This window comes from Rhamphochromis sp. 'chilingali' (assembly GCF_963969265.1).
Source record: "Rhamphochromis sp. 'chilingali' genome assembly, chromosome: 13".
Lineage (NCBI taxonomy): Eukaryota > Metazoa > Chordata > Actinopteri > Cichliformes > Cichlidae > Rhamphochromis > Rhamphochromis sp. 'chilingali'.
In genome coordinates this window covers 29,845,475-29,872,727 of record NC_137940.1, presented here as the reverse complement: position 1 = coordinate 29,872,727, position 27,253 = coordinate 29,845,475, and the positions used below count along the sequence as shown (strand labels likewise).

At 40.2% G+C, this 27,253-nt stretch overlaps 3 protein-coding genes across 21 annotated transcripts in view; all 3 read right to left on the bottom strand.

Annotated features, from left to right (window-relative positions):
* Nucleotides 1-27,253, bottom strand: part of LOC308408488 (protocadherin gamma-C5-like) — a gene marked incomplete at its 5' end in the record, with an annotated part of 274,775 nt that overhangs the window by 47,236 nt on the left and 200,286 nt on the right. For 2 of the 19 annotated variants that reach the window (XM_080900768.1, XM_080900770.1), the window contains one exon: nucleotides 20,944-23,310. The exons of 11 other annotated variants lie outside the window; for them this stretch is intronic. In XM_080900768.1, coding sequence (XP_080756894.1) covers nucleotides 20,944-23,241 — 2,298 coding nt within the window. Of the gene's footprint in view, nucleotides 1-9,077; nucleotides 11,824-11,886; nucleotides 14,440-14,851; nucleotides 17,392-20,943; nucleotides 23,311-27,253 lie in introns of those variants that run through there. 6 more of the 19 variants (XM_080900780.1, XM_080900764.1, XM_080900779.1 and 3 more) reach the window with 5 other exon arrangements.
* On the bottom strand, nucleotides 17,580-20,852 carry LOC308408500 (protocadherin beta-16-like). The gene has a single exon (XM_080900813.1). The coding sequence runs from the start codon at nucleotides 20,391-20,393 to the stop codon at nucleotides 17,961-17,963; it is 2,433 nt and encodes an 810-aa protein (XP_080756939.1). The 5' UTR covers nucleotides 20,394-20,852; the 3' UTR covers nucleotides 17,580-17,960.
* Nucleotides 23,927-26,507, bottom strand: LOC308408507 (protocadherin beta-16-like; the record flags this gene model as incomplete). Its single annotated transcript, XM_080900820.1, has 1 exon — nucleotides 23,927-26,507. Exon 1 carries the CDS (start codon nucleotides 26,330-26,332, stop codon nucleotides 23,927-23,929), a length of 2,406 nt encoding a protein of 801 aa, XP_080756946.1. The 5' UTR covers nucleotides 26,333-26,507.

Below are 27,253 nucleotides of genomic sequence, written 5' to 3'. Positions count from 1 at the left end.
GTCGGTAGAGCAAGTGCGAGGGGAGGAGAGCGTTGATGACGTGGGAAGCCGCTCTCTCTCTCTCTCTGTCTCACCATATGAACACAGCCTGATCCTCTCTCTCTCACACACACTAATAGAGAGCGAGCATCATGCTACACTCATACTACACTTAAAACTATTCACAAATAATTTTAGAGATTTTTATAGACATCCCTATCTATGTGCGCCATCCCTTTACTGAAAATAGCCATTATGCGCTTAAAATACAACCCTCAATATTAAATATTGTACAAAACTTAACAAAAACTGCAAACACATCAATTAAAAATACCTACAGATACGAAAAACAAGAAAGAGTAAAGCTGTAGTATTGGAAGTAGTTGTGTTCTCTAATAAGAAGTGGGCGACAGAGGGAGATGTAGAGAGTCAGTGTGAGAGAGAAGGAGGAGGGGGAGCTCTTTGGAGCTATTTTCAGCACCACCAGTGTGGACAGCGCCACACAGGCGGCCAACTGCTGCTGCTGCATGCTGCTGAAGAGACAGCCAGCTTACAAGGCTCCCACTGAAGACGGGCCTGGAAAATAAAACCTCAGCCTACTCGATATTTTTTTCAGCTGTACACAAAAATACACAGGACTAGACTGCGTCACAAGCACAACCCATGAAATTTTACTGCTGTAAACACACATGTAGATAATGTGTGTTTACAGCACACATTATCTACATGTGTGTGTGTTTTTTGGCTAACTGTTATTTGGCATTGATGTTATCTGATACTTGTCACTTAGTATCAATATTTTAAGTCATTTTAACCTGTAATTTGTATCTTTGTACAGCACTTTGGCTAACACTACTGTTGTAATAAAATGTCCTATATAAATAAATAAATGTAAACATAAACATAAAAGGTGAAAGAACAGTAAAATAAAAAGCTTAAAATGTATGGTTAGATGTTTATTTAAAAAATATCTGTCCACATAAAGTATTAAATGTTATATTAATATTATGGTATTTAGTCATGGGGCAAAACCAAGGCTCGGAGACATAAGATAACTTAAAAATTCTGAAACCAGTTCTTGTTCAACAAAAGTTAAATTATTGTGGTTGGTATTAAGCTGCTAGTAAATTCAAGTTATTGAATCAAATCTGCAAGGACATTTATTAAAAGTGAAATTGTGATTTACACAACTGGAAGCAAAGTTCTGCAAATGAAATCACTCTTAAAAATCCCCATATTCCATGTGTTCACTGTCCAGCACACAGTACACAGCTAATGCTGATCAATGGATCAGTTTCTACATCACACACAGGATGGAAAGTTGGATACTCTCCTATATAGTCACTATATAAATATGGAAATATTACCTCAGGTTTCATTAAATAATACCAGTGAAAGACTAATGACAGTAGTAGTATACCTACTACTATGAATCTACATTAACTAACTGTAGCTTAATGAAATAAAGTTCAAGTTTTCAATTCCATTTATTTTACGTTAGTTTCCAAAGTTTCTCCTTTCAGTTTATTGTTTACTGATTTAAGCTTAAGATTTAAGCTTAGTTCTCAGTAGCTTCATTCTTACTTTTAGTCTTCTGAAGTATAATAATATGGAGGGCATTTAACAGAGGTATGATTTAAGCTATTCAGAACAACTATTACAAATATAATACAACACTTTTTGAAGGTAGTTGACTCACTGGCATGTAGATGTACAAAGTCTTAAAAAAGCACATGCATCTCGGACTGTAATGACAAATTTCAACAAAAACAAAAACTTAACAAAAAGAAAAACACTGACATCTGCTCAGTTGTTTTATTTCAGAAGTGTAGTTTTTATTTTTATTTGAGAACTTAAATGTTTTTAATGCAAAGTTTTTTTTTGTTTAGTTGGAGTTCACTATAATATGTAATTTTCAATAGTAGTTTCAGATGTACATATATGAACATTTCTTTACACTTTTAAAAAGTAAAAATCACCAAATGTGAATAATATACATCTGTGGAATCTTCCAAGGCACTTCTCCTTATGTCAAAACATGATACTGTATGTTTTTATACTTATTGCAGAACTTCTCTATACTTAGAGTTGCAGACACATTCTATTAAAGCCCAGTATATTCAGGTTTCTGAGACCATTTTCCATTTTTAAATAATCACTCTTAAAACACCATATTATTTTTATTCATCCTTTGTTAATCAGGATTACATTAACTAGATTATTAATAAATGCAGATATTTGCTGCTGAATTGTTTTTACTCATGCCATCAACTGCAGATTTGACAACAAAGAAGACTTGAACATGATTAATATTTAGAAATCATGACTAAAATCCTTTACATGTTGTATTGATCAGTGCATTGTTCTGACATTTAGAGATATGTGAGTATATTATTAATTCATGCCCCTCTGATAGATCATGTGACCCCACATGAAAAAAATAATGCTTTTTAATGCATTAAGTCATGTAAATACCATTACTGTAAAGCAGCACCTTTAATTATTTGTAGGCAGGTGTTGTGACAACTTTATAGTCCTTTTGGCGGGAACAGTTTGTGACCCTGTGGCATATTTCTCTTACTTTGGACCCTCTTCTATATCAGAAGAGAGGCAAGCCTGCGTTCTATAACCTCCTAAGACCCGAACTCTTTCATGGGATGCAATTTTAATTTCTCTTCGCTATTTGGGCTGATTGGGACCTGATGAATGTAAAGACAAAGAATTACCAGATATTTTTTTTTACCTGATTTTTGTTTCTAGGAAAAATTAGATCCACATATGAGGATATTCGTATGAAATTTCGATCGAACAGCAGCAATATAATGTCCTCATAAGTGAATATCAGACCCTTGTGGAGCAAAATTGAGTATTTTGGTCTAAATAACCCAAAATGTGTTGTCCAAATATGTGGACGCCAGGTCCTAGGAGGATAAGGCAGGCTTGATAAAAGCCATACCTATCTGTGTAATGCAACATAAACAGGACACCTCATGAAATAAAATCCAATACACCCACTCCAGGCGCTGAATCAGCAGAACAGTTTATTGATCTTTATTTTGATATCTCCTAACTAAGTTTGAGTGAATTTCTGGTAATAGAATACTGAAAACAAGCTAGTGATAATTGATCATTCTAAACAGACAGACATTGCCATCATTAGTAGGTTATTGTCCTATTACTTGAGCTATACTTCATCATTTGGATTGCAATATCCTATTTAATCACTATGATGCAATGGTTTCTTATTTATATAGTGGTTGATGGTCCAGAGTATCAATCCAGTAACTAAAGTTCTTGGTACTGGACAGCATAATCCGTGCACCTTCATTCTGGCATGAGATCTGTAGCAGCTGGTCTTCCCTGCTAATACATTCCTTAAACCAAATTAACTTGTTTACAGTGAGAGATACTGAGCTTACACAAATATCCTATTTAAATGTAAAACACTTTGAGGCCTTTAAAATCTATAACGGAGCTGATGGCTTACTAATCTATAGTGAGATCTTAAATTATGAGCGCATTAATGTAATTAAGTGTTTGCCCCCAGTCAACAATCAAATTATGTTTTATTGATAACCTACTTAAGCAATAAACCAGTCACACCGTCACACGTGCTCAGATGTCACAAAAGCCACATCCATGGATGCCTGATTGAATCAGTGGAGGTAAATGTTTTGTGAGGTATGCAAAGAGATGTGTTGCTTGTAAAAACCCCCAAAAACAAACAAACAAAGAATGATTATCTGCTTATGTGGTGTTTGGACACTGCAGCAAAATAAGTTATTGTTCCATTTTGTGTTTAAAGTCTGTTTTTGTATGTGATTGAAAAGATGTGCCTGTGTGAGTGCATCAGTACTCTGTCCTGCTTGTTTAATCAGAATAATTTGCACTGATGTATGTCTTTGATGGCAATAGTGTACAAGAAGAATAAAAAATATTTCTTACCTTATTTGGTGAGTCATGATTTGACAGGATTGAGGTAGGAAACAGGAACAGCGCAGCGCAATGAGTGGAAAGAAAACATGAAAGAGAAAAACAAGAGAGACAAGATATCAGTTAGACTGGTGTCTTTATCCAGAGTTTGGCTGTGGGGAGAACGGTAACCAGCATACTTACCATTACAAAAAAAAAAAAAACAAACAAACAAAAAACCCCAAAAAAAACAGGGTGAAAAGATTGTGTGGTGAGTCATAAAGTACTAATCGTACTAACTAACTAACTATAAACTGGTGTTATAATGATGTGCAGTGAATAACAGTGTAATAACTATTTATTCAGATAGACTGTGTTATCTGCTCTGTGTGTGCACAAACTATTAAATTTCTACACGGGAAGTAATGATATGATTAAATGCTCATCACAATGTACTGTACCAAACATCAAAAGACAGAAAAAAGAAAACAAATACAAAGCATGATACAAGTTTTCCTCATACCATCTTAAAAATGTATAAAAATAAGTGCCGTATTTTCAAACAGTATTAAGCATTAAGGAGGCTGTAACCTTAAATGATAAAAGACTGGAACATGGTATCAATATAATACTCAGAGTCAGAAGTATGTATTAATAAAAAGATCCAATGTGAGTATGAAAGTGAAGGAGAGAGAAGGGATATTCACAGATACAATCTTAAAGTATATATATATTGTTAGTTTAACAAAAATCAAAACCAAAACAGATGATACTATTGTAAAAAACAGAAAATAAATCAGGTGATATAACATAAAAATAATCTCTGTTAGATATGTAATAACAGTAAACAGACCATTGTCACAGCAGTTTTAGCTAAAATATCCATTTTGATCAGTATTCATGAAACAATTTACAGGTAAAACAATCAGCTAACCTCTTTCAACAGAAGCACATACATGCTTGGATACTACAACAACCATTTTAGCCCAAATAGGAACACCAGTGTGATCATTACTGAGGGATAATAGGTCAAAGGAATCAAATCACACCACTGCACTGGTGGAAAAACTGCCACTACCCCCATAACAACAGCAGAGGGCCTCAAGGCGATGGCGAGCTAAATCCATGCCATATTAATGAGATTCTTTGCACTGTGCCCCATGTTTGTCACATCTGACATGTGTGATGAGTATCTTAGCGGGGGAGCTCTGAGCTTCTAAGACAAAGCAAAGCATAAACTGCTTTTCATTACACTGGGATTATACATTAAACTGTACATTATATAACCTTGCCATTTATGCATATGAACACATTTCAGGAAGTAATACATGATCAGTGTTGCTTAGAAACACAAAACAGCTCAGCCAGTGCACAAAGAAATGACAAAAGGACACCAAAATGCTGTTGTTCCTTTTAAAAAGCCATACAAAAAAAATAAAATAGAAATCAGGTCATTCAGTGGGTCATTCACAGTTGAATTACAGTCATCAGAGACAACATTTTGCTGAAACGGGTTGTGAGAAAACACACAGGGTAGCACAGATTAGAAAAAATATCACAAACAGCCATGACAGCCCAATCTCCCTCCCCTTTCTCCATCATTAGCCACCCAAGGTCTGAGGATGCTGCACCTATTTTCCCATAACAGGGGTGTTTCCTTTCCTCATTCTAGCCACAAATCTAAAAAGCCAGTAAGTACCAGAGGGTACATCTGCTGCTGAACCCCTGTGGCATCATAAAAAATGGTACAGTCCTGCCCGTGAGTCAGCTTGTTGCTATGGTAACACATCCCACCTCCTTTACTTGCATCCCACCCTGCTTCCTGCAGCCTAACAGGGATAGCAAAAAAAGGAGCTAGAAAAAACAATATGGAGGATGAATAGCCAGCAGAAGAGGAGATGGGAAATGATGCTCTCACACACGTGCACATTCACACTCATAACATGTTCAGATAAAGCAGACATTTATAGACTGCTGGGTACAAACAAATCTCTTGGCAATTGGCAGAAAAGTGGGACAAAAGAGATTTTTCTTCTTGTCACAAACATAGCAGCCAAACACAGAGATGAAAAAACACCCAATGGTTTGTTATTCCTTTTTATAGACTGGACAAAATGTCCTACATTGAGCAATCTTCCTCTCCCTTTCTCTGTGTGTCTTTTTTCCTCTCTCTGCAGCAGAGTGGTGCAGCTGGAGAGGGGGAGGGGAGGGATGCAGAAAACGAGATCAGGAGGAAAATGAAAGAGTGCTGTAGACAGAATAACTGATAAAGAGTGGCGTCCAGCTACAATTTCACACCACTTTAACTTAAGTTAATAATTAAATTTGAATGGTTAAAATAAATATATGTACACTTTATGTGTGCTTGCTTTTTAATATATTTTCTCAAATTTCTTACCCATATACTGCAAATTTTAAAGGTGTATACTTCCATTAAGCAATAAATGAACTCTCTCACAGGGACAGAACACACTGGGTTTTTTTTAGCATTATTTTTGAGAGATCTGTAGCTTTTATCTTTTCCCTGTTAGTATCATGTTCAATATATTACACTGTCTGCCCAAAGGATATTATGACATACTTATAAGTCCCCAATATCTCAGCTATCTGGCCAATACTGTAAAAGAAATACAACAGGGGACTTAAATATATACATCCTCATCTTCAAAGACAACACACAATGTGTTGATAGTCCCCAGAGGCATAAACATGAGCACACAGCTGCTCACCAGACAGCCTGGCAAGGAAGTCAGGACACATAGAAACAGCTTAGATCTGTGGGAACCAAGAGCTTCTGCATGTGATTAAAGTTTTGTGGCTAGTAGGAAGTTTAACAAAGTAATAACCAAGGGTTTGTGTAGGTTTGAAGGTTCTAAAATGGCTGATGGCAGCTTCAAGGGAGGGTTCTTAAAAAGGAGAAGGATAAAAGAACATACGGATTTAGTAAATGGTATAAAACTCATTGAATGATTTAAGTGGTTGCAAAGACATTTCTGTGAGCTTTGACCCCTAAGGAGACAAAAGAATTTATGGCACTCAGTAAAAAATGCCACCAGCATAAACAGGAAAGACATAATGGAGTAAAGACAGTTAAAAACAGGTAAAGCAGACACAGATGTAGGCGTATAATAATGGCAGACTGCTTCCAGAGGGTATGTGGGTTAACACAATTAACCTCATGGTTTGAGATTTTTGAACTTGGATTTTTATATGCACAAACCCTGACCTCAAGATATAAGTATATATAAATAACAATATATATTTAAAACAAAACAGACTATAGACACCAGACAATAAAGATCCACAACTTTCATTCAAAAGTGGAGAACATGAAACAAACAGAACTGCTGAAGGATTATCTTTAATTACGTTATGCCAATAGTAAGTCACCACTCATGCAATAACCAGAATATTTAAAAAAAAAAGCACTATGAACCTTACATCTAAAGTGAAGTCTAATTTTCACCAAATGTGGAGAAAAGAAAAGTCAGTTATTATTTTTCTCATGACAGGCGCTGCAATAATAACAGGGTTATTTGTGCCAAAACAGCACAGAACTATCATATTTAAAAAAAAAAAAAACTTACATAGGATCATGTGGAAAGAAGAAAATCCACTCAGTTGCTATGTAATGCTCACAAGATACTGAATAATTAATTACAGATTAATTAGATTTCAATATAATTTAGTTCAGTTGTCCTGTGTAACTGCATTTGTTGTTCAGTCAGATTCAGCCTCTAGTTGTTTGTTATACAACATTTATCTCTAGCTTTATGGTTTTGCTGGTTTTCTACTTATTTTTTCTACATACTTCAGTCTCTCTGTCTGTGTTACTTACAGTGCACTTAAATGTAGCCTGACATAATAGTTTCAGTTTTCTATTTTCACCTTTTTACAGCAGACAAAGAGGGCTGCAGACCAAAATGGCTGCTGTGCTTCACAAACACAAATGCTGCACAGAGGATGATGAGACTGTGCCGGTTACCACGTGCTTCTTCCCTTCCCCCTCCTGCCTCTCTCTTTCTCTCCATCTCCTCTCAACTTCCTTAGGATAAATTGTGACTGTTCCCTTTACACCTACAGTACATTTTAAACAGTTAAACCCCAAAACACTGTATCATTCTTTGACCATATTTATTGAATTGAATGAACTAACTTTGTTATATTCAAGAGGAATTCCACACTGGCTTTTGTATTGCAATCACAACTGCTGCTGTAACATGTGCAGCCCAAAACCCACGCCTGTAAACTGTTATGAAGGGAACTAGGTCACTGAAAAGTAGTCCACTGCATGGTTGTGTTTTTCGCAGTGAGAGCAATCTGTAGCAAAGCTTTAGCAGGGATGAAGCCCTGAATAATTTTTATTCTACTATGGCAAGATAGTAAGAAGACTATCTCTGATAGTCATACAGCACATTATAACTCCTCTTTGCATTTTTCAGAGTAAGAGGTCTCAACATGGAAAGCACATTGTTATGTGTTTCGTCAGCACATAACATCAAGTTTCACTGCAAGATGAGGCAAACATTTGCCAGCACTACTATATGACAAATTTAACAAATAATTAATATGATAAAGAAACAATGAAAACAAGATGGAAATACTAATTCAATAAGATGACTGTAGTGTCATAAAGCAAAGACAAAAGTACACCCTTTGTACCGAGCATGAATCAGCATAAGAGAATGTGCAGTAACAAAAAATACTGATTCATTTTCAAAATAACTGAAAAGTATCTGTTAGGCTTGTAGACTATACCAGTCAAGAAAAAAAAGAAAAGAAAAAAAAATCCACCGTTAAGCATGTCTAAATAGTAAGTTGTGGTGGGAACTAATGAACTAATTTATTCAGTATAGTTTTAAATTCACATTTTCTGAACCATCCTATTGCATTTTTTAATTTTTATACCCCTGAACAACTGTCTATAATCTTAACTTAGATAGATACCTGCAGACTACTTTTGGAACAGTAAGGACTGAAACTGAGTAGACTTGATGATATAAATACATTATGAGATAATAAAAATAATGACTGATCAGTGACTTAACTAATGTGTGTGTGTGTGTGTGTGTGTGTGTGTGTGTGTGTGTGTGTGTGTGTGTGTGTGTGTGTGTGTGTGTGTGTGTGTGTGTGTGTGTGTGTGTGTGTGTGTGTGAATATAGATTTTCAGGAATTTATGACCTCACCTCCGTGGGTATATTCTCTGACTCGGTTTTATGCCTTTGAACTGTCCTGGTAGCACTTTGGTCAATACTCATAGTGCTTTGGCTGAAGGGTCGGGAGTTCTTCACATCACTCATTCGAGAGTCAGTAGTACCATAGACCTCATAACTGAACCCCTGCTTCAGCGTACCGGTGCCGCTTACGTCTGCGTAAAGGGGAGGATAATATGGAATAACAGGAAGATTCCCGCTGGATTTATAAAACAACCTCTCGCGTCTCCACCTGTAGATTCTGACTGATATAATAACCACTAAACACGTGATGAAGAGGAAGGAAACTACAGCCAGAGCCAAGACTAAGTAAAAAGTCAGGTTGTCATTGTACTCCTTGTCGTGCGTCAACTCAGTGAACTCCGACAGCACTTCAGGGAAGCTGTCCGCCACCGCCACGTTAACAATGACTGTAGCAGAACGAGAGGGCTGCCCGTTGTCCTCCACTATAACAGTCAGTCTTTGCTTTACAGCATCTTTATCAGTGACTTGGCGGATAGTTCTGATTTCTCCATTCTGTAAGCCCACTTCAAACAGCGCCCTGTCTGTGGCTTTCTGCAGTTTATAGGAGAGCCAGGCATTCTGTCCAGAGTCCACATCAACAGCCACCACTTTAGTCACCAGATAGCCCACATCTGCTGAACGAGGCACCATTTCAGCCACCAGAGAGCCACCTGTCTGGACTGGGTACAGAACCTGAGGGGGGTTGTCGTTTTGGTCCTGGATCATTATTTTCACAGTCACGTTGCTGCTGAGTGGAGGAGAGCCTCCATCTTGCGCTTTTACGCGAATATGGAACTCTTTTGTTTGCTCATAGTCGAAGGAGCGCACAGCAACTATCTCCCCCCGCTCTACATTCACTGAAAAATAAGCAGAAGCTGACATCCCATTCAGCTGACTATCCTCAAGAAAATACGAAATGCGCGCATTGCTTCCATAGTCCATGTCGCTGGCTTTGACGGTGAGGAGTGACATACCAGGTGAATTATTTTCATTGACGAAAGCGGTCAAAAACTGTTGCGGGAACGTTGGTGCGTGGTCATTTACGTCCGATATTCTTAAATTAATACTCTTGTTTGTGGAAAAAGGCGGGGAACCCTCATCTACTGCTGTAATAGTTATATTATATTCTGGTACTGTTTCACGATCCAAAATATCGTCAGATATCAGACTATAGAAATTAGGTGCGGAGGACTTGATTTTGAAAGGCAAATCTTGGCTAATATAACACCTAACATGACTATTTTTACCCGAGTCCAAATCTTTAATATTGATCATTGCTATGACGGTATTTAGAGGGGAATCTTCTGGTATTGCATTGGAGAGGGAAATGATGCTAATTATAGGGGCATTATCATTTAGGTCGGTCACTTCAATTAGCACCTTGCTTGTGTCTGTAAGGCCCCCTTTGTCCGTGGCTTCAATGTTTATTTCATAATGTTTAGCTTTTTCATAATCTAAAACACCAGTTACACTTATTTCTCCGCTGTGGGGGTCTATAATAAACAGGGAAGATGCACTGCTGGTATGCTGTGAGAACGAAAATGTTATCTCTTCATTTGTTCCCTTATCATTATCAGAGGCACTGACTCTTAAAATAACGGCGCCCTTCGGTGCGTTTTCAGGAACGGTAACCCTGTAAACGGACTGGCTGAATACTGGCGCATTGTCGTTAGCATCCAGAACAATGACGTTTATTTTGACTGAACCCGATTTCTGAGGATTACCTCCATCAAATGCTGTCAGAGTTAATTTATGCTCTTCTTGTTTTTCTCTATCAAGCGATGTGTGAAGAACCATTTCAATATATTTTGTACCATCGGGAAGAGATACAACGTTCAGTTTGAAATTATCTGAAGGGTTGAGTTTGTACGTTTGAATGGTGTTCATTGCTACATCAGGGTCACTGGCACTCTCTAAGGAATAACGAGCCCCCGGTGAGGCAGATTCAATAACCTGGAAATTGTATTCCTTCTTGGAAAAATACGGAGCGTTGTCATTGATATCTAAAATCTCTACATCGATTCTGTGTAGCTCCATTGGATTTTCAAGGATTATTTGGAAATGAAGAGAGCACGGAGACACTTGCTTGCATAATTCTTCCCTGTCTATCCTTTTAGCCACTACTAAAGTCCCTTTTTCTGAATTCAGACCAATGTACTCACTGTCGTCCTCGGTAAATATCCTAGCACGCCCAGATTTCAATCGCTTAATATCCAAACCTAGATCTTGAATTATATTCCCGACAACAGAGCCCGTCGCCATCTCCTCTGGTATAGAATAACGGACCTGACCGACAGCCATTTCTGCGACGCAGATGCAGACAAGCAGCGGCAACAATGAAACAATTTTCTTTTCGGCGAAATAACAAAAAACACCCATAGTGACGAAATTGTTCACAATATCTGAATGAGGAAAAGAGAAAAAAAACACGGTGGGAAAACGGACCAAATATTTGGTCACAAGTTAACAACTGAGTACGGGGAGTGTGGTTTGTCAGTCTAGCTCCGAATAAAGCAACAGAATGGCGAGGGAGGACCTCGACTAGAAAAAAAGCTCTGATTTTACTGATACTACCCAACAGCGGCACTTAGGGACATAAAAGGGAAATGCAGAAATAGCAGGATAGATAGATAGATAGATAGATAGATAGATAGATAGATAGATAGATAGATAGATAGATAGATAGATAGATAGATAGATAGATAGATAGATAGACGGATGTTGTGTCTCTGTCCAAGGTACTGGACATTATATAAAGTATTGTAATAATAATTCTAACCTCCAGAGGAGAGTCTGGTTCATCCAGGATGCTCTTTTCACTCTGTATCCGCTGCATCGTTCCTGTAGAACTGGGGTCCATTATCAGCACGTTCTGACTACCAGCTCTGCCGAACTTACAGTCACTCTTTCTGGAGTCAGTCGTCCTGCACACCTCGTAATTGTACACATGTGGCAGAGTCCCTGTCCCCAAAGTGTCTGAGTAACGTGGTGGATAATATGGAATGACAGGGAGGTTGGAGTGATACAGGATGCGAGACTGTCTCCACCTGTAGATTTTGACTGATATAATAACCACTAAACACGTGATGAAGAGGAAGGAAACTACAGCCAGAGCCAAGACTAAGTAAAAAGTCAGGTTGTCATTGTACTCCTTGTCGTGTGTCAACTCAGTGAACTCCGACAGCACTTCAGGGAAGCTGTCCGCCACCGCCACGTTAACAACGACTGTAGCTGAACGAGAGGGCTGCCCGTTGTCCTCCACTATAACAGTCAGTCTTTGTTTGACAGCATCTTTATCAGTGACTTGGCGGATAGTTCTGATTTCTCCATTCTGTAAGCCCACTTCAAACAGCGCCCTGTCTGTGGCTTTCTGCAGTTTATAGGAGAGCCAGGCATTCTGTCCAGAGTCCACATCAACAGCCACCACTTTAGTCACCAGATAGCCCACATCTGCTGAACGAGGCACCATTTCAGCCACCAGAGAGCCACCAGTCTGGACTGGGTACAGAACCTGAGGGGGGTTGTCGTTCTGGTCCCGGATCATTACTTTCACAGTCACGTTGCTGCTGAGTGGAGGAGAGCCTCCATCCTGCGCTCTTACGCGGAAGTGGAAATCTTTGATCTGCTCGTAGTCAAAAGAGCGCACTGCATGGATGACTCCACTATCAGCACTAACGGACACATATGAGGAGACTGGCACTCCGTTAACGGAGGAGTCCTCCAGTATGTAAGAAACACGGGCATTCTGGTTCCAGTCAGCGTCTGTGGCTTTGACTGTGAATATAGAGAGACCTGGTGTGTTGTTTTCTACAATGTAGGCCTCATATGAGCTCCTCTCAAAGACAGGTGCGTTATCATTAACGTCTGAGATCTGTAAGGTGAGAGTGACGCTGCTGGAGAGGGAGGGCACTCCCTCATCAGAGCAGGTCACGGTGATGTTATACTCAGAGGCTCTCTCTCTGTCTAAATCACTGTCTGTCATCAAACTATAGAAATCACTGGTTGTAGACTTCATCACAAAAGGAATATTTTCATTCATTGTGCACTGGACCTTTCCATTTTCACCTGAATCTGCATCCTTAGCATGAATCATTGTGACCGTAGTACCGGGCTTTGCGTCTTCTGTTATTACATTCGATTTAGACATGATATGAATATCAGGTTTATTGTCATTCATATCAATCACGTCAATCTTCACTTTACACGAGTCAACTAGTCCTCCGTCATCACTTGCACGAATGTTTATCTGAAATGTTCGAGCTTTTTCATAGTCAACATTTCCTATAAGCCGAATTTCACCACTTTCACCGTTTACTTCAAATAAACCACGGGCATTGTCTAATATACTGGAAATTGAATAAGTTATTCTACCGTTAGACCCATGATCCGCATCTGTTGCTGTAACTCTCATTACAGTAGTTCCGACTGCCGAATTTTCTCTTATCGAAGCTTTATAAATTGGCTGCGTAAAGACAGGAGAATTGTCATTAGCATCTAAAACAGTGATTAGAATCTGCATTGTTCCTGTCATCTGCGGCTCTCCCCCATCCAGCGCCGTCAGTATCAGAGACAAATATTCATGTTTTTCCCTGTCAAGCGGTTTGTCTAAGATCATTTCAACGTTTTTTGTCTCATCTGCTTGGTCATGCAATTTAACCACAAAATTCTCTGACGGTTCAAGTTCATAGGTTTGCAGTCCATTTAAGCCTACATCAGGGTCGACAGCACGATCTAAAATGAATTTAGCCCCACGGAGGGCGGATTCGCTAATTTTAAATTTGACGTCATTCTTTTCAAAGGACGGCGGGTTATCGTTAATATCTGTTATCTCAACTGTCACACTGTAAAATTCCATTGGATTTTCTAGTATAATTTGAAAATGCAAAGCGCAAGGCGTTGTTTGCCCACAGAGCGCCTCTCTGTCGATCCTATTCTTGATGAGGAGGACTCCTCTATCGTTATTCAGCTCAATATAATCATCGGTGTCAGGGGAGAAAATACGAGCTTTACCCGATTTTAATCGTCTAACATCTAAGCCGAAATCTTTTGCCATGTTTCCAACTAGAGAGCCTTTCGACATTTCTTCAGGAATAGAGTAGCTGACCTGTCCGAGTACCGAGCTGAGAGAGAAGACCGAGAAAAACAACAGTACTTGCCCTCCCATTGTTCCCTCTGACGATATCCCGATGACAAGCATGTATGGATGCGATGATTTTTTTTTATCCCAAATGAAGAGGTTAAAGCTGATTTTAAATCATATTCCCAAAATATAGAAGAGATATGATGTCCTGTGTCCAGTAAACTGTAGACGACGAGGGCTGCTTCTCCCTCTTTCTCTCTCTAAAATAAAGCCATGATGGGAGGTACAAATGTCTGCGTTAAATCTGACACAGACTGGGCAACAGCGGCACTTTGAGTTCATGAACTATCATTGCATTTTAAATGTTCAACATGAAATATCATATGTATATACTAAAGATGAAAACTAATCGTTTAGTATATGGGAAGCATTCAAAGAGTTTACGTTTCAAAAATATTACTCAAAGTAATTCAGATATTTGAAATACATGATTGTGTGAAGGGAATTCCCCGAGCTGTATTGGTTGCATGAAATAATCATTTAAATAATTTGAAATGTAAATTATTTTATGAAAAAAAGATCATGTCGCTGTCCGAGGTGCTGAAAATAAGATGTCAAGCATTAACTTCTTAACATTAATTTTGAATGGTTGGAAAATTCTAACCTCCAGAGGAGAGTCTGGTTCATCCAGGATGCTCTTTTCACTCTGTATCCGCTGCATTGTTCCTGTAGAACTGGGGTCCATTATCAGCACGTTCTGACTACCAGCTCTGCCGAACTTACAGTCACTCTTTCTGGAGTCAGTCGTCCTGCACACCTCGTAATTGTACACATGGGGCAGAGTCCCTGTCCCCAAAGTGTCTGAGTAACGTGGTGGATAATATGGAATGACAGGGAGGTTGGAGTGATACAGGATGCGAGACTGTCTCCACCTGTAGATTTTGACTGATATAATAACCACTAAACACGTGATGAAGAGGAAGGAAACTACAGCCAGAGCCAAGACTAAGTAAAAAGTCAGGTTGTCATTGTACTCCTTGTCGTGTGTCAACTCAGTGAACTCCGACAGCACTTCAGGGAAGCTGTCCGCCACCGCCACGTTAACAACGACTGTAGCTGAACGAGAGGGCTGCCCGTTGTCCTCCACTATAACAGTCAGTCTTTGTTTGACAGTATCTTTATCAGTGACTTGGCGGATAGTTCTGATTTCTCCATTCTGTAAGCCCACTTCAAACAGCGCCCTGTCTGTGGCTTTCTGCAGTTTATAGGAGAGCCAGGCATTCTGTCCAGAGTCCACATCAACAGCCACCACTTTCGTCACCAGATAACCCACATCTGCTGAACGAGGCACCATTTCAGCCACCAGAGAGCCACCAGTCTGGACTGGGTACAGAACCTGAGGGGGGTTGTCGTTCTGGTCCCGGATCATTACTTTCACAGTCACGTTGCTGCTGAGTGGAGGAGAGCCTCCATCCTGCGCTTTTACGCGGAAGTGGAAATCTTTGATCTGCTCGTAGTCAAAAGAGCGCACTGCATGGATGACTCCACTATCAGCACTAACGGACACATATGAGGAGACTGGCACTCCGTTAACGGAGGAGTCCTCCAGTATGTAAGAAACACGGGCATTCTGGTTCCAGTCAGCGTCGGTGGCTTTGACTGTGAATATAGAGAGACCTGGTGTGTTGTTTTCTACAATGTAGGCCTCATATGAGCTCCTCTCAAAGACAGGTGCGTTATCATTAACGTCTGAGATCTGTAAGGTGAGAGTGACACTGCTGGAGAGGGAGGGCACTCCCTCATCAGAGCAGGTCACAGTGATGTTATACTCAGAGGCTCTCTCTCTGTCTAAATCACTGTCTGTCATCAAACTATAGAATTTTTCTGAAACTGACTTCAATATGAAACTATTACTGTCATTGATGTCGCATTGCACTTTTCCATTTTCAGATGAATCTGCATCTTCTACATTTATCATTGTTACAACGGTGTTAGGCTTCGCATCTTCTGATATAACATTTGATTTAGACATGATATGAATGTCGGGGCGGTTGTCATTCGTGTCTATTACATCAGCTATTAATTTGCATGAACCACTTAAACCTCCGTCATCACTCGCTCGAATATTAATCTGAAAAGTTCTGGTTTTCTCATAGTCAACCTTTCCAATCAAAGTGACTTCACCGCTTCTTTTATTGATTTCAAAAATACCATAGGCATGATCTAGCATAGCTGAAATTGAATAAGTTATTCTACCATTAGACCCGTCATCTGCATCAGTTGCAGTAACTGTCCCTACAACAGTTCCGACTGGTGCATTTTCCTTTATAAATGCTTTATAAACGGGCTGTGTAAAAACGGGAGCATTGTCATTAGCGTCTAAAACATTAATGTGAATCTGCATCGTTCCCGTCATCCGCGGCTCGCCACCATCCACCGCCGTCAGAACCAAACGTAGGTGTTCATTTTTCTCTCTGTCCAGCGGTGCATTCAGAACCATCTCCACGTTTTTACTAGCCTGTCCCTGATTATTTATTTTCAGAGAAAATATATCACTTGGTTTAAGAGCATATGCTTTTAAACTATTTTCGCCCACATCAAGATCGGTCGCCCGATCTAAAACGAATGCTGTGCCACTCAGCGCAGATTCGCTTATATTAAAATGTGCCTCGTTCGTGATGAAAGTCGGAGGATTGTCATTTATATCTGTGATTTCAACAGTGACACTATAAAATTCCATCGGATTTTCTAATAAAATCTGAAAATGTAAAGCGCAAGGCGTCATTTGTCCACACAGCGCCTCCCTGTCTATCCTTTCTTTAAGTAGGAGAATTCCCCTTTCGCTGTTTAGCTCGATGTAAGCTGTGTTGTCTCGAGTAAAAACCCGAGCCCTGCCGGATTTCAGTCTTTGGATGTCTAAACCTAAATCCTGAGCTATGTTACCAACGAAAGAGCCTTTCGCCATTTCCTCAGGAATAGAGTAGCTGACCTGTCCGACAGCTGCACTGAGGGAGAGGACCGAAATGAACAATAGTACTTGCCGTCTCGCTGTTACTCCTGCCATCATCAAAATATCCATATGTAAACCCTTTGTCCCGATTCACGTTAACTGAACAGAAATCCGTAACAGAAAGCCCAAGGTTTATGTATCTGCGTTCGGTTACATTCCCACAAACGGTTTTTTATTGAATCTCTGAGCTGTGCTTCTCGACAAAATAGAAGGAGATGATGGGAGGTACTACTACACATCAGCGACGAACTGATACATCCTGGTCAACAGCGTCCCTCTGAGTTCAAAGTAAAAAATACACAAGAATTACTCATGAAAACTGAAGAGTAATGTTTAGGTAGAAATGAAATTGCTGTATAAGGACTGATTTTAATACGATAAAAAAAAAACTTAGAATGAGGAAATCCATCTCCATTAAATAAGAAAGAGCAATGAGCGAGCCTATTTTGAACAGGTGATTGAGATAGAAATGAGAATGTTTTCAAATACTGAAAGATGTTTTGAACCTAGAGTGAGAATAGGCGAGAATAATATGTTTCCATCAATAAAACTCTGTATACCTGAAATTACAATCAATACCGAGAACTAGAAACAATATAAAGGCTGGACATTAAAAACAAACAAACAAAATAAAAAACAACAACAAACAATTTAAATGAAAACGAAAATCTCCTTAGGTTAAATCTATGAAATAAGTTACAAAGGTAATCTCTATCCATGGTTCTGACTGAAGACGGAAAAAGAATCACAACCACGTTACATATTAAAACGGGCCTGCATTTGCTACGGAAATGAAACTAAAATAACCAACCTCCAGAGGAGAGTCTGGTTCATCCAGGATGCTCTTTTCACTCTGTATCCGCTGCATCGTTCCTGTAGAACTGGGGTCCATTATCAGCACGTTCTGACTACCAGCTCTGCCGAACTTACAGTCACTCTTTCTGGAGTCAGTCGTCCTGCACACCTCGTAGTTGTACACATGTGGCAGAGTCCCTGTGCCCAAAGTGTCTGAGTAACGTGGTGGATAATATGGAATGACAGGCAGGTTGGAGTGATACAGGATGCGAGACTGTCTCCACCTGTAGATTTTGACTGATATAATAACCACTAAACACGTGATGAAGAGGAAGGAAACTACAGCCAGAGCCAAGACTAAGTAAAAAGTCAGGTTGTCATTGTACTCCTTGTCGTGGGTCAACTCAGTGAACTCCGACAGCACTTCAGGGAAGCTGTCCGCCACCGCCACGTTAACAACGACTGTAGCAGAACGAGAGGGCTGTCCGTTGTCCTCCACTATAACAGTCAGTCTTTGTTTGACAGCATCTTTATCAGTGACTTGGCGGATAGTTCTGATTTCTCCATTCTGTAAGCCCACTTCAAACAGCGCCCTGTCTGTGGCTTTCTGCAGTTTATAGGAGAGCCAGGCATTCTGTCCAGAGTCCACATCAACAGCCACCACTTTAGTCACCAGATAGCCCACATCTGCTGAACGAGGCACCATTTCAGCCACCAGAGATCCACCAGTCTGAACTGGGTACAGAACCTGAGGGGGGTTGTCGTTCTGGTCTTGGATCATTATTTTCACAGTCACGTTGCTGCTGAGTGGAGGAGAGCCTCCATCCTGCGCTCTTACGCGGAAGTGGAAATCTTTGATCTGCTCGTAGTCAAAAGAGCGCACTGCATGGATGACTCCACTATCAGCACTAACGGACACATACGAGGAGACTGGCACTCCGTTAACGGAGGAGTCCTCCAGTATGTAAGAAACACGGGCGTTCTGGTTCCAGTCAGCGTCTGTTGCTTTGACTGTGAATATAGAGAGACTTGGTGTATTGTTTTCTACAATGTAGGCCTCATATGAGCTCCTCTCAAAGACAGGTGCGTTATCATTAATGTCTGAGATCTGTAAGGTGAGAGTGACGCTGCTGGAGAGGGAGGGCACTCCCTCATCAGAGCAGGTCACAGTGATGTTATACTCAGAGGCTCTCTCTCTGTCTAAATCACTGTCTGTTACTAAGGTATAGAAATTATTAGATGTGGATTTCAACACGAAAGGAATATTATCACTTATAAAACATTGAACTTTACCATATTCATCTGAGTCTGGGTCTTGAATGTTAATCATTGTAACAACTGTGTTGGGCTTTGCACTCTCTGATATAATTGTTGATTTAGACATAATTTTAATCGTTGGTTCATTGTCATTTATATCAACGACATCGACAATAACTTTGCAAGAATCAGTGAGTCCTCCGTTATCCCTTGCCCGTACATTGATTTGGAAATGTCTTTTCTTTTCATAATCCAACCGCCCAATCAATTTAACTTCACCGTTTTCATCGTTTATTTCAAACATATGTCTGACGTCATCCAAAGTATTTGTGATTGAATATGTTATTTTGCCATTCAATCCATGATCAGCATCTGAAGCACGAACAGAAGTCACAGTTGTGCCTTTTGTAGCATTTTCGGATACAGTGCCTTTGTATACCTGCTGCGTAAAAACGGGTGCGTTGTCATTGACGTCTAACACTGAAATAAAAATCTGCATTGTTCCTGACATCTGTGGCTCTCCTCCATCTACAGCGGTCAACACTAACGCAATAAAATCATTTTTCTCTCTGTCCAAGGGCTTTTGTAAGACCATTTCAACATTTTTTGTACCGTCAGCTTGGTTGTGCAATTTAAGCATAAAATTATCGCTTGGTTTGAGGACATAACTTTGGAGAGTGTTTATACCCACATCCAAATCTACAGCTCTTTCTAAATCAAATTTAGCCCCAACAACAGCAGACTCACTAATGATGAATTTAATTTCATTTTTTTCAAACGTTGGCGGATTATCATTAATATCTGTTATTTCAACTGTAACACTGTAAAACTCCATAGGATTTTCTAACACAATCTGAAAATGCACAGCGCACGGCGTCGTGTCAGCGCATAACGCCTCTCTGTCTATTCGCTCTCTGATTAGAAGGACTCCTCTCTCGGCGTTTAACTCGACGTATTCTCTGCTATCACCGGAATAAACACGAGCGTTGCCCAGCTTTAGCCTTTTAACATCTAAGCCTAAATCCTGAGCTATATTTCCAACTAAGGTACCTTTCGCCATTTCCTCCGGAACAGAGTAACTGACCTGCCCGAAAGCATCACAAACAACCAGAAGTAAAATAAACAGCTGTACTTGCCGTCTCATTTTGTGTATGTGGGTCGTTAAAATTAAAAGAAAAATTCTTAAAAATCCCTTTGGATGGCAGACAGACAATCACAATTAATACGAAGAAAAACAATCCTCAGAACGGAAGGAAAATTGTGACAATTTGTGTCGCCTTTGTGCATATCCGCCTGACAAACGAAGACAATGCGGTCGGTCCTGCCGTTTCTCTCTAATACACCGAAAAGGAGAGGCGGCTCAGCAGAAAATATACCACAACTGCAACAAAGAAGGCAACAGCGGCCCATTGAGTTCAAAAAGCAAAATTGCAGCAGAAATGATGACACATAACAAAAGCGTTAATACCCAGAAAGTCACTCAATTTTAAACGTTGTGTATAACATTTTTGTTTTATAAAAACTGTCTAAAATAAAAGACAAATCCCACAAAAGTTGAAAACGAGCCTAAAATCATGTTAAATACGTAAACTAAATGATATACTTATACATGTTGCTCTCCAAGGTGCTGAAAAAAAGACTAACGAAAATAACAAGTTATATTGCGCCGTTTGTGATGTAATATTAATTCTAACCTCTAGAGGAGAGTCTGGTTCATCCAGGATGCTCTTTTCACTCTGTATCCGCTGCATCGTTCCTGTAGAACTAGGATCCATTATCAGCACGTTCTGACTACCAGCTCTGCCGAACTTACAGTCACTCTTTCTGGAGTCAGTCGTCCTGCACACCTCGTAATTGTACACATGTGGCAGAGTCCCTGTGCCCAAAGTGTCTGAGTAACGTGGTGGATAATATGGAATGACAGGCAGGTTGGAGTGGTACAGGATGCGAGACTGTCTCCACCTGTAGATTTTGACTGATATAATAACCACTAAACACGTGATGAAGAGGAAGGAAACTACAGCCAGAGCCAAGACTAAGTAAAAAGTCAGGTTGTTATTGTACTCCTTGTCGTGGGTCAACTCAGTGAACTCCGACAGCACTTCAGGGAAGCTGTCCGCCACCGCCACGTTAACAACGACTGTAGCAGAACGAGAGGGCTGCCCGTTGTCCTCCACTATAACAGTCAGTCTTTGTTTGACAGCATCTTTATCAGTGACTTGGCGGATAGTTCTGATTTCTCCATTCTGTAAGCCCACTTCAAACAGCGCCCTGTCTGTGGCTTTCTGCAGTTTATAGGAGAGCCAGGCATTCTGTCCAGAGTCCACATCAACAGCCACCACTTTAGTCACCAGATAGCCCACATCTGCTGAACGAGGCACCATTTCAGCCACCAGAGAGCCACCTGTCTGGACTGGGTACAGAACCTGAGGGGGGTTGTCGTTCTGGTCTCGGATCATTATTTTCACAGTCACGTTGCTGCTGAGTGGAGGAGAGCCTCCATCCTGTGCTCTTACGCGGAAGTGGAAATCTTTGATCTGCTCGTAGTCAAAAGAGCGCACTGCATGGATGACTCCACTATCAGCACTAACGGACACATATGAGGAGACTGGCACTCCGTTAACGGAGGAGTCCTCCAGTATGTAAGAAACACGGGCATTCTGGTTCCAGTCAGCGTCTGTGGCTTTGACTGTGAATATAGAGAGACCTGGTGTATTGTTTTCTACAATGTAGGCCTCATATGAGCTCCTCTCAAAGACAGGTGCGTTATCATTGACGTCTGAGATCTGTAAGGTGAGAGTGACGCTGCTGGAGAGGGAGGGCACTCCCTCATCAGAGCAGGTCACAGTGATGTTATACTCAGAGGCTCTCTCTCTGTCTAAATCACTGTCTGTTATGATGCTGTAAAAATTACTGGATGTAGAAGTAATTGCAAATGGTGTGTTTTTATTAATCGTACACCCGACTTTACCATTTACGTCGGAATCAGGATCATTAACACTCATTACAGCTACCACTGTGCCCGAAGGCGAATTTTCTCCTATTGAAATTGACGACGATATTATTTTTATAACTGGACTGTTGTCATTAATGTCTCCTACATCAATAATGACTTTGCTCGAATCAGACAGTCCTCCTCTGTCCACTGCCTCTACGTAAATCTCATACTTTTGGGCTTTTTCATAATCAAGAGGGGCATTTAGTACAAGATGCCCGTCTTCCGTAATGACGAATACATTTGAAAGGCCCCTCATGCTATTTCCAATTACGTAGCTAACCTCCCCATTAGAGCCTTTATCTGCATCGGAGGCGCTCACTTTGGTAATGACTGTCCCGTTGACTGAGTTCTCTTTGATTTCAGCTTTGTAAACGGTTTGTGTAAAAACAGGGGCGTTATCATTAACGTCTAACACTGTAATATGAATCTGCATAGTCCCAGACCTTTGAGGCTCTCCTCCATCAACAGCTGTTAACAGCAATGATGCATACTCCTGCTTCTCTCTGTCTAGAGACTTCTGTAAAATCATCTCGACCTTTTTACCACCATCAGACTGACTGTTCATTTTAAGTATAAAATTGTCGTTGGGCTTCAATGTATAGCTCTGAAGACCATTTAATCCTATATCTGGATCTATTGCTTTTTCTAGCATGAATTTAGAACCGACGACTGCAGACTCGCTGATTTCAAAGCGCCTCTCTTCCCTTTCAAATACGGGAGCGTTGTCATTAATGTCTGTGATTACTACAGTGACGGGAAATATTTCTATTGGATTTTCTAAAGCAATTTGAAAATGTAAAGCACAAGGCGTCGTCTGGCCACAGAGAGCCTCGCGGTCTATTTTTTCTTTGATGACGAGTAGTCCCTTTTCCTTGTTAAGCTGAAGATACTCTGCATTGTCTCCGGTGTGGATACGAGCCCTGCCGGCTTGTAATCGTTTAACATCTAAACCCAAATCCTGAGCTATATAACCGACTAAAGAGCCTTTCGCCATTTCCTCGGGGATAGAGTAGCTGACCTGGCCGAACACAAAACGAGGAAAGACGACCAAGAAAAACAACAGTACTTGCCCTTTCATTGTTCTGTTAAGCACATCCGTCGAACAGAACTAATGTTCTCTCTTTGTTTCGCAATCCGCGTTACAGAGCAAAAATTAAATGTACAGCTAAGTTTTGATGAATTAAAATCCAACGATATGGTTATTCCATGAAGATTATTCGTGCCTTCTACCTTATGCACTACAGTGTATTCCGCATGCACACGAGTCCTTCGCTCTTTGAGAGGACGGAGGATGTGCCGTGTTTCAAATAATTTAAAAAAAAATGCTGACGCTGGTCAACAGCGGCCCACTGAGTTCAAAACTCGAAAGTGCAATTTTCAGGATTTAAAAGTCTCTCTAACACTACACCTATAAATTTTAGCGAAAATACCAGACAAAACACATTAATGATTCCGTTTTAATTACAAATAAGATAATACTAAATTAGACAACGAGTTCCCTTATTGATAAAATATTAATTCAATACGAAACTACTCAACTGAAGTGTAAGCAAAATAGGACAAGGATTAGGGAAAAAAAGATACACAATAATAAAAGCGATAATCCCATCGCTATCCAAGGTACTGAAATTACTTGGACAGGTAGTAAAAACAGCGGGGAATAGTATTGTATAGGTTTATCAGAATTTAAAGAGTCTAACCTCTAGAGGAGAGTCTGGTTCATCCAGGATGCTCTTTTCACTCTGTATCCGCTGCATCGTTCCTGTAGAACTGGGGTCCATTATTAGCACGTTCTGACTACCAGCTCTGCCGAACTTACAGTCACTCTTTCTGGAGTCAGTCGTCCTGCACACCTCGTAATTGTACACATGTGGAAGAGTCCCTGTCCCCAAAGTGTCTGAGTAACGTGGTGGATAATATGGAATGACAGGCAGGTTGGAGTGATACAGGATGCGAGACTGTCTCCACCTGTAGATTTTGACTGATATAATAACCACTAAACACGTGATGAAGAGGAAGGAAACTACAGCCAGAGCCAAGACTAAGTAAAAAGTCAGGTTGTCATTGTAATCCTTGTCGTGTGTCAACTCAGTGAACTCCGACAGCACTTCAGGGAAGCTGTCCGCCACCGCCACGTTAACAATGACTGTAGCTGAACGAGAGGGCTGCCCGTTGTCCTCCACTATAACAGTCAGTCTTTGTTTGACAGCATCTTTATCAGTGACTTGGCGGATAGTTCTGATTTCTCCATTCTGTAAGCCCACTTCAAACAGCGCCCTGTCTGTGGCTTTCTGCAGTTTATAGGAGAGCCAGGCATTCTGTCCAGAGTCCACATCAACAGCCACCACTTTAGTCACCAGATAGCCCACATCTGCTGAACGAGGCACCATTTCAGCCACCAGAGAGCCACCAGTCTGGACTGGGTACAGAACCTGAGGGGGGTTGTCGTTCTGGTCTTGGATCATTATTTTCACAGTCACGTTGCTGCTGAGTGGAGGAGAGCCTCCATCCTGCACTTTTACGCGGAAGTGGAAGTCTTTGATCTGCTCGTAGTCAAAAGAGCGCACTGCATGGATGACTCCACTATCAGCACTAACGGACACATACGAGGAGACTGGCACTCCGTTAACGGAGGAGTCCTCCAGTATGTAAGAAACACGGGCATTCTGGTTCCAGTCAGCGTCGGTGGCTTTGACTGTGAATATAGAGAGACCTGGTGTGTTGTTTTCTACAATGTAGGCCTCATATGAGCTTCTCTCAAAGACAGGTGTGTTATCATTAACGTCTGAGATCTGTAAGGTGAGAGTGACGCTGCTGGAGAGGGAGGGCACTCCCTCATCAGAGCAGGTCACAGTGATGTTATACTCAGAGGCTCTCTCTCTGTCTAAATCACTGTCTGTTACTAAGGTATAGAAATTATTTTCCGTTGATTGTAATATGAACGGAATATTTTCATTTATTGTGCAGCTGACTTTGCCATTCTCGCTGTCGTCTATGTCTTGAATATTAATTATTGTCACTACAGTGTTGCTTTTGATATCTTCAGATATAACATTTGTTTCAGACATTATATTAATAATGGGGTGATTATCGTTCACATCTATAACGTCAACTATTACTTTGCATGTGTCCGTTAGTCCTCCGTCATCACTTGCACGCACATTTATCCGATAATTGTTTGACTTTTCGTAGTCAATATTTCCTGTTAATCTAACCTCGCCCGTGTGTTCATTTACCTCAAACAACTGTCTGACATCGTCTAAAGTATTTCTGATCGAATACGTTATTCGTCCATTTGATCCGTAATCAGCATCTGATGCACTGACTATGGTTACAACTGTGCCTCTTGGTGAATTTTCTGCGACATTAGCTTTGTATACCGACTTCGTGAAAACGGGTGCATTATCATTAGCATCTAACACCGTGATCTGAATCTGCATTGTCCCTGACAGCTGAGGTTCTCCTCCATCTACGGCCGTCAACACTAAAGATAAATGTTCATTTTTCTCTCTGTCAAGAGGCTGTTTTAAAACCATCTCAACATTTCGGGAGCCGTCTGCCTGATTGTGTAATTTAAGAGCAAAATTATCAGTCGGTTTGAGGATGTAGTTTTGGAGACCATTAATTCCCACATCCAAATCCACCGCCCTTTCTAAATCAAATTTCGACCCGATGACTGCAGACTCGCTTATTTTAAATTTAATATCCCCTTTTTCGAAAAGGGGGGTATTATCATTTATATCCACAATTTCAACATGTACTCTGTAAAATTCAATAGGTTTCTCTAAAATAATTTGGAATTGTAGAGCACATGGAATCATCTGACCACAGAGCGTCTCTCTGTCTATTCTTTCTTTGATAAGGAGGACTCCCCTATCTTTATTTAGCTCAATATATTCTCTGCTATCACCAAAAAACACACGAGCCTTGCGTGATTTTAGTTTCTCTACGTCCAAACCCAAATCTTGTGCTATTCTTCCAATTACGGAACCCACTGACATTTCCTCGTTAATGGAGTAGCTGACATGCCCCAAAACGGAGCTGACAAAAAGGAACGAGACAAAAAACGGTACTTGCCGTTTCATTGTTCTCCTCGGTAATATGACAAAGGCAGAAACACACGTTTTTTTCTGCTGAATAAAATGCGTCAACCTTTATTCCCAAGGAACGCCAGAAAGTCAATGCATATTCCTCGACAAAGAACAAAACAATAACCGAGACATGTTTTCCCGTCCACTCGAAAACGTCGTGTCCTCTATCCAGTATGTGCCTCCTGTCGCTGGGGTTTTAAGATTGGGGAGGAACTGTTGACAACGTACGCTTGCAGAGTAACATGCTAGACTACAGCGTCCCTCAGAGTACAGACGGCAAAATTACAGGAGAAAAGATGAAAAAACAAAAACAAAAAAAGAAACATTTGGAGCGATCTCAAAAATATTAAAGTTAAACGATTTTATACTGTCAACTGGTATTCTATGTCATTAAATGCAATTGAAAGTGAATTAAAGATATCGCAAGAAAAATAGGTTGGTGTAGGGAATTCCCCAAGATTGAAACCCCCCCAAAAAAACAAAAACAGAAGACACTGACACTCATGTACACAGATATAGAATGAACACGCTGTCAGCGATTGAATACAACATGGTGAGCAAATGCAACAGAAATGGGGCTTATGTGTCGTAACATTCTCATCTTTACAGGAAAGCCTGTTATAACTGATATGACTTTTTCAGGTCTAAAATGCCGTTTTCAATAACTATTCCAATACACTATTAAAATGTCCTAAAATATTTAGACTACTAATATGAAAAATAAGTACTAAAATATGGCTTAGCTGGGTTTGGAATACCTTGGTAAATATAGATCAACACAGCAATAATTGCTTAGTTTTGCACACAAATTACAACATGTAAATTGGTTTCTAATACCTTTCTCAAATTATGAAATGGCTAAAATGATAGAAAGAAGATAATGTGAGAAAATACAAGTGTAGTTTTATCTTTCCA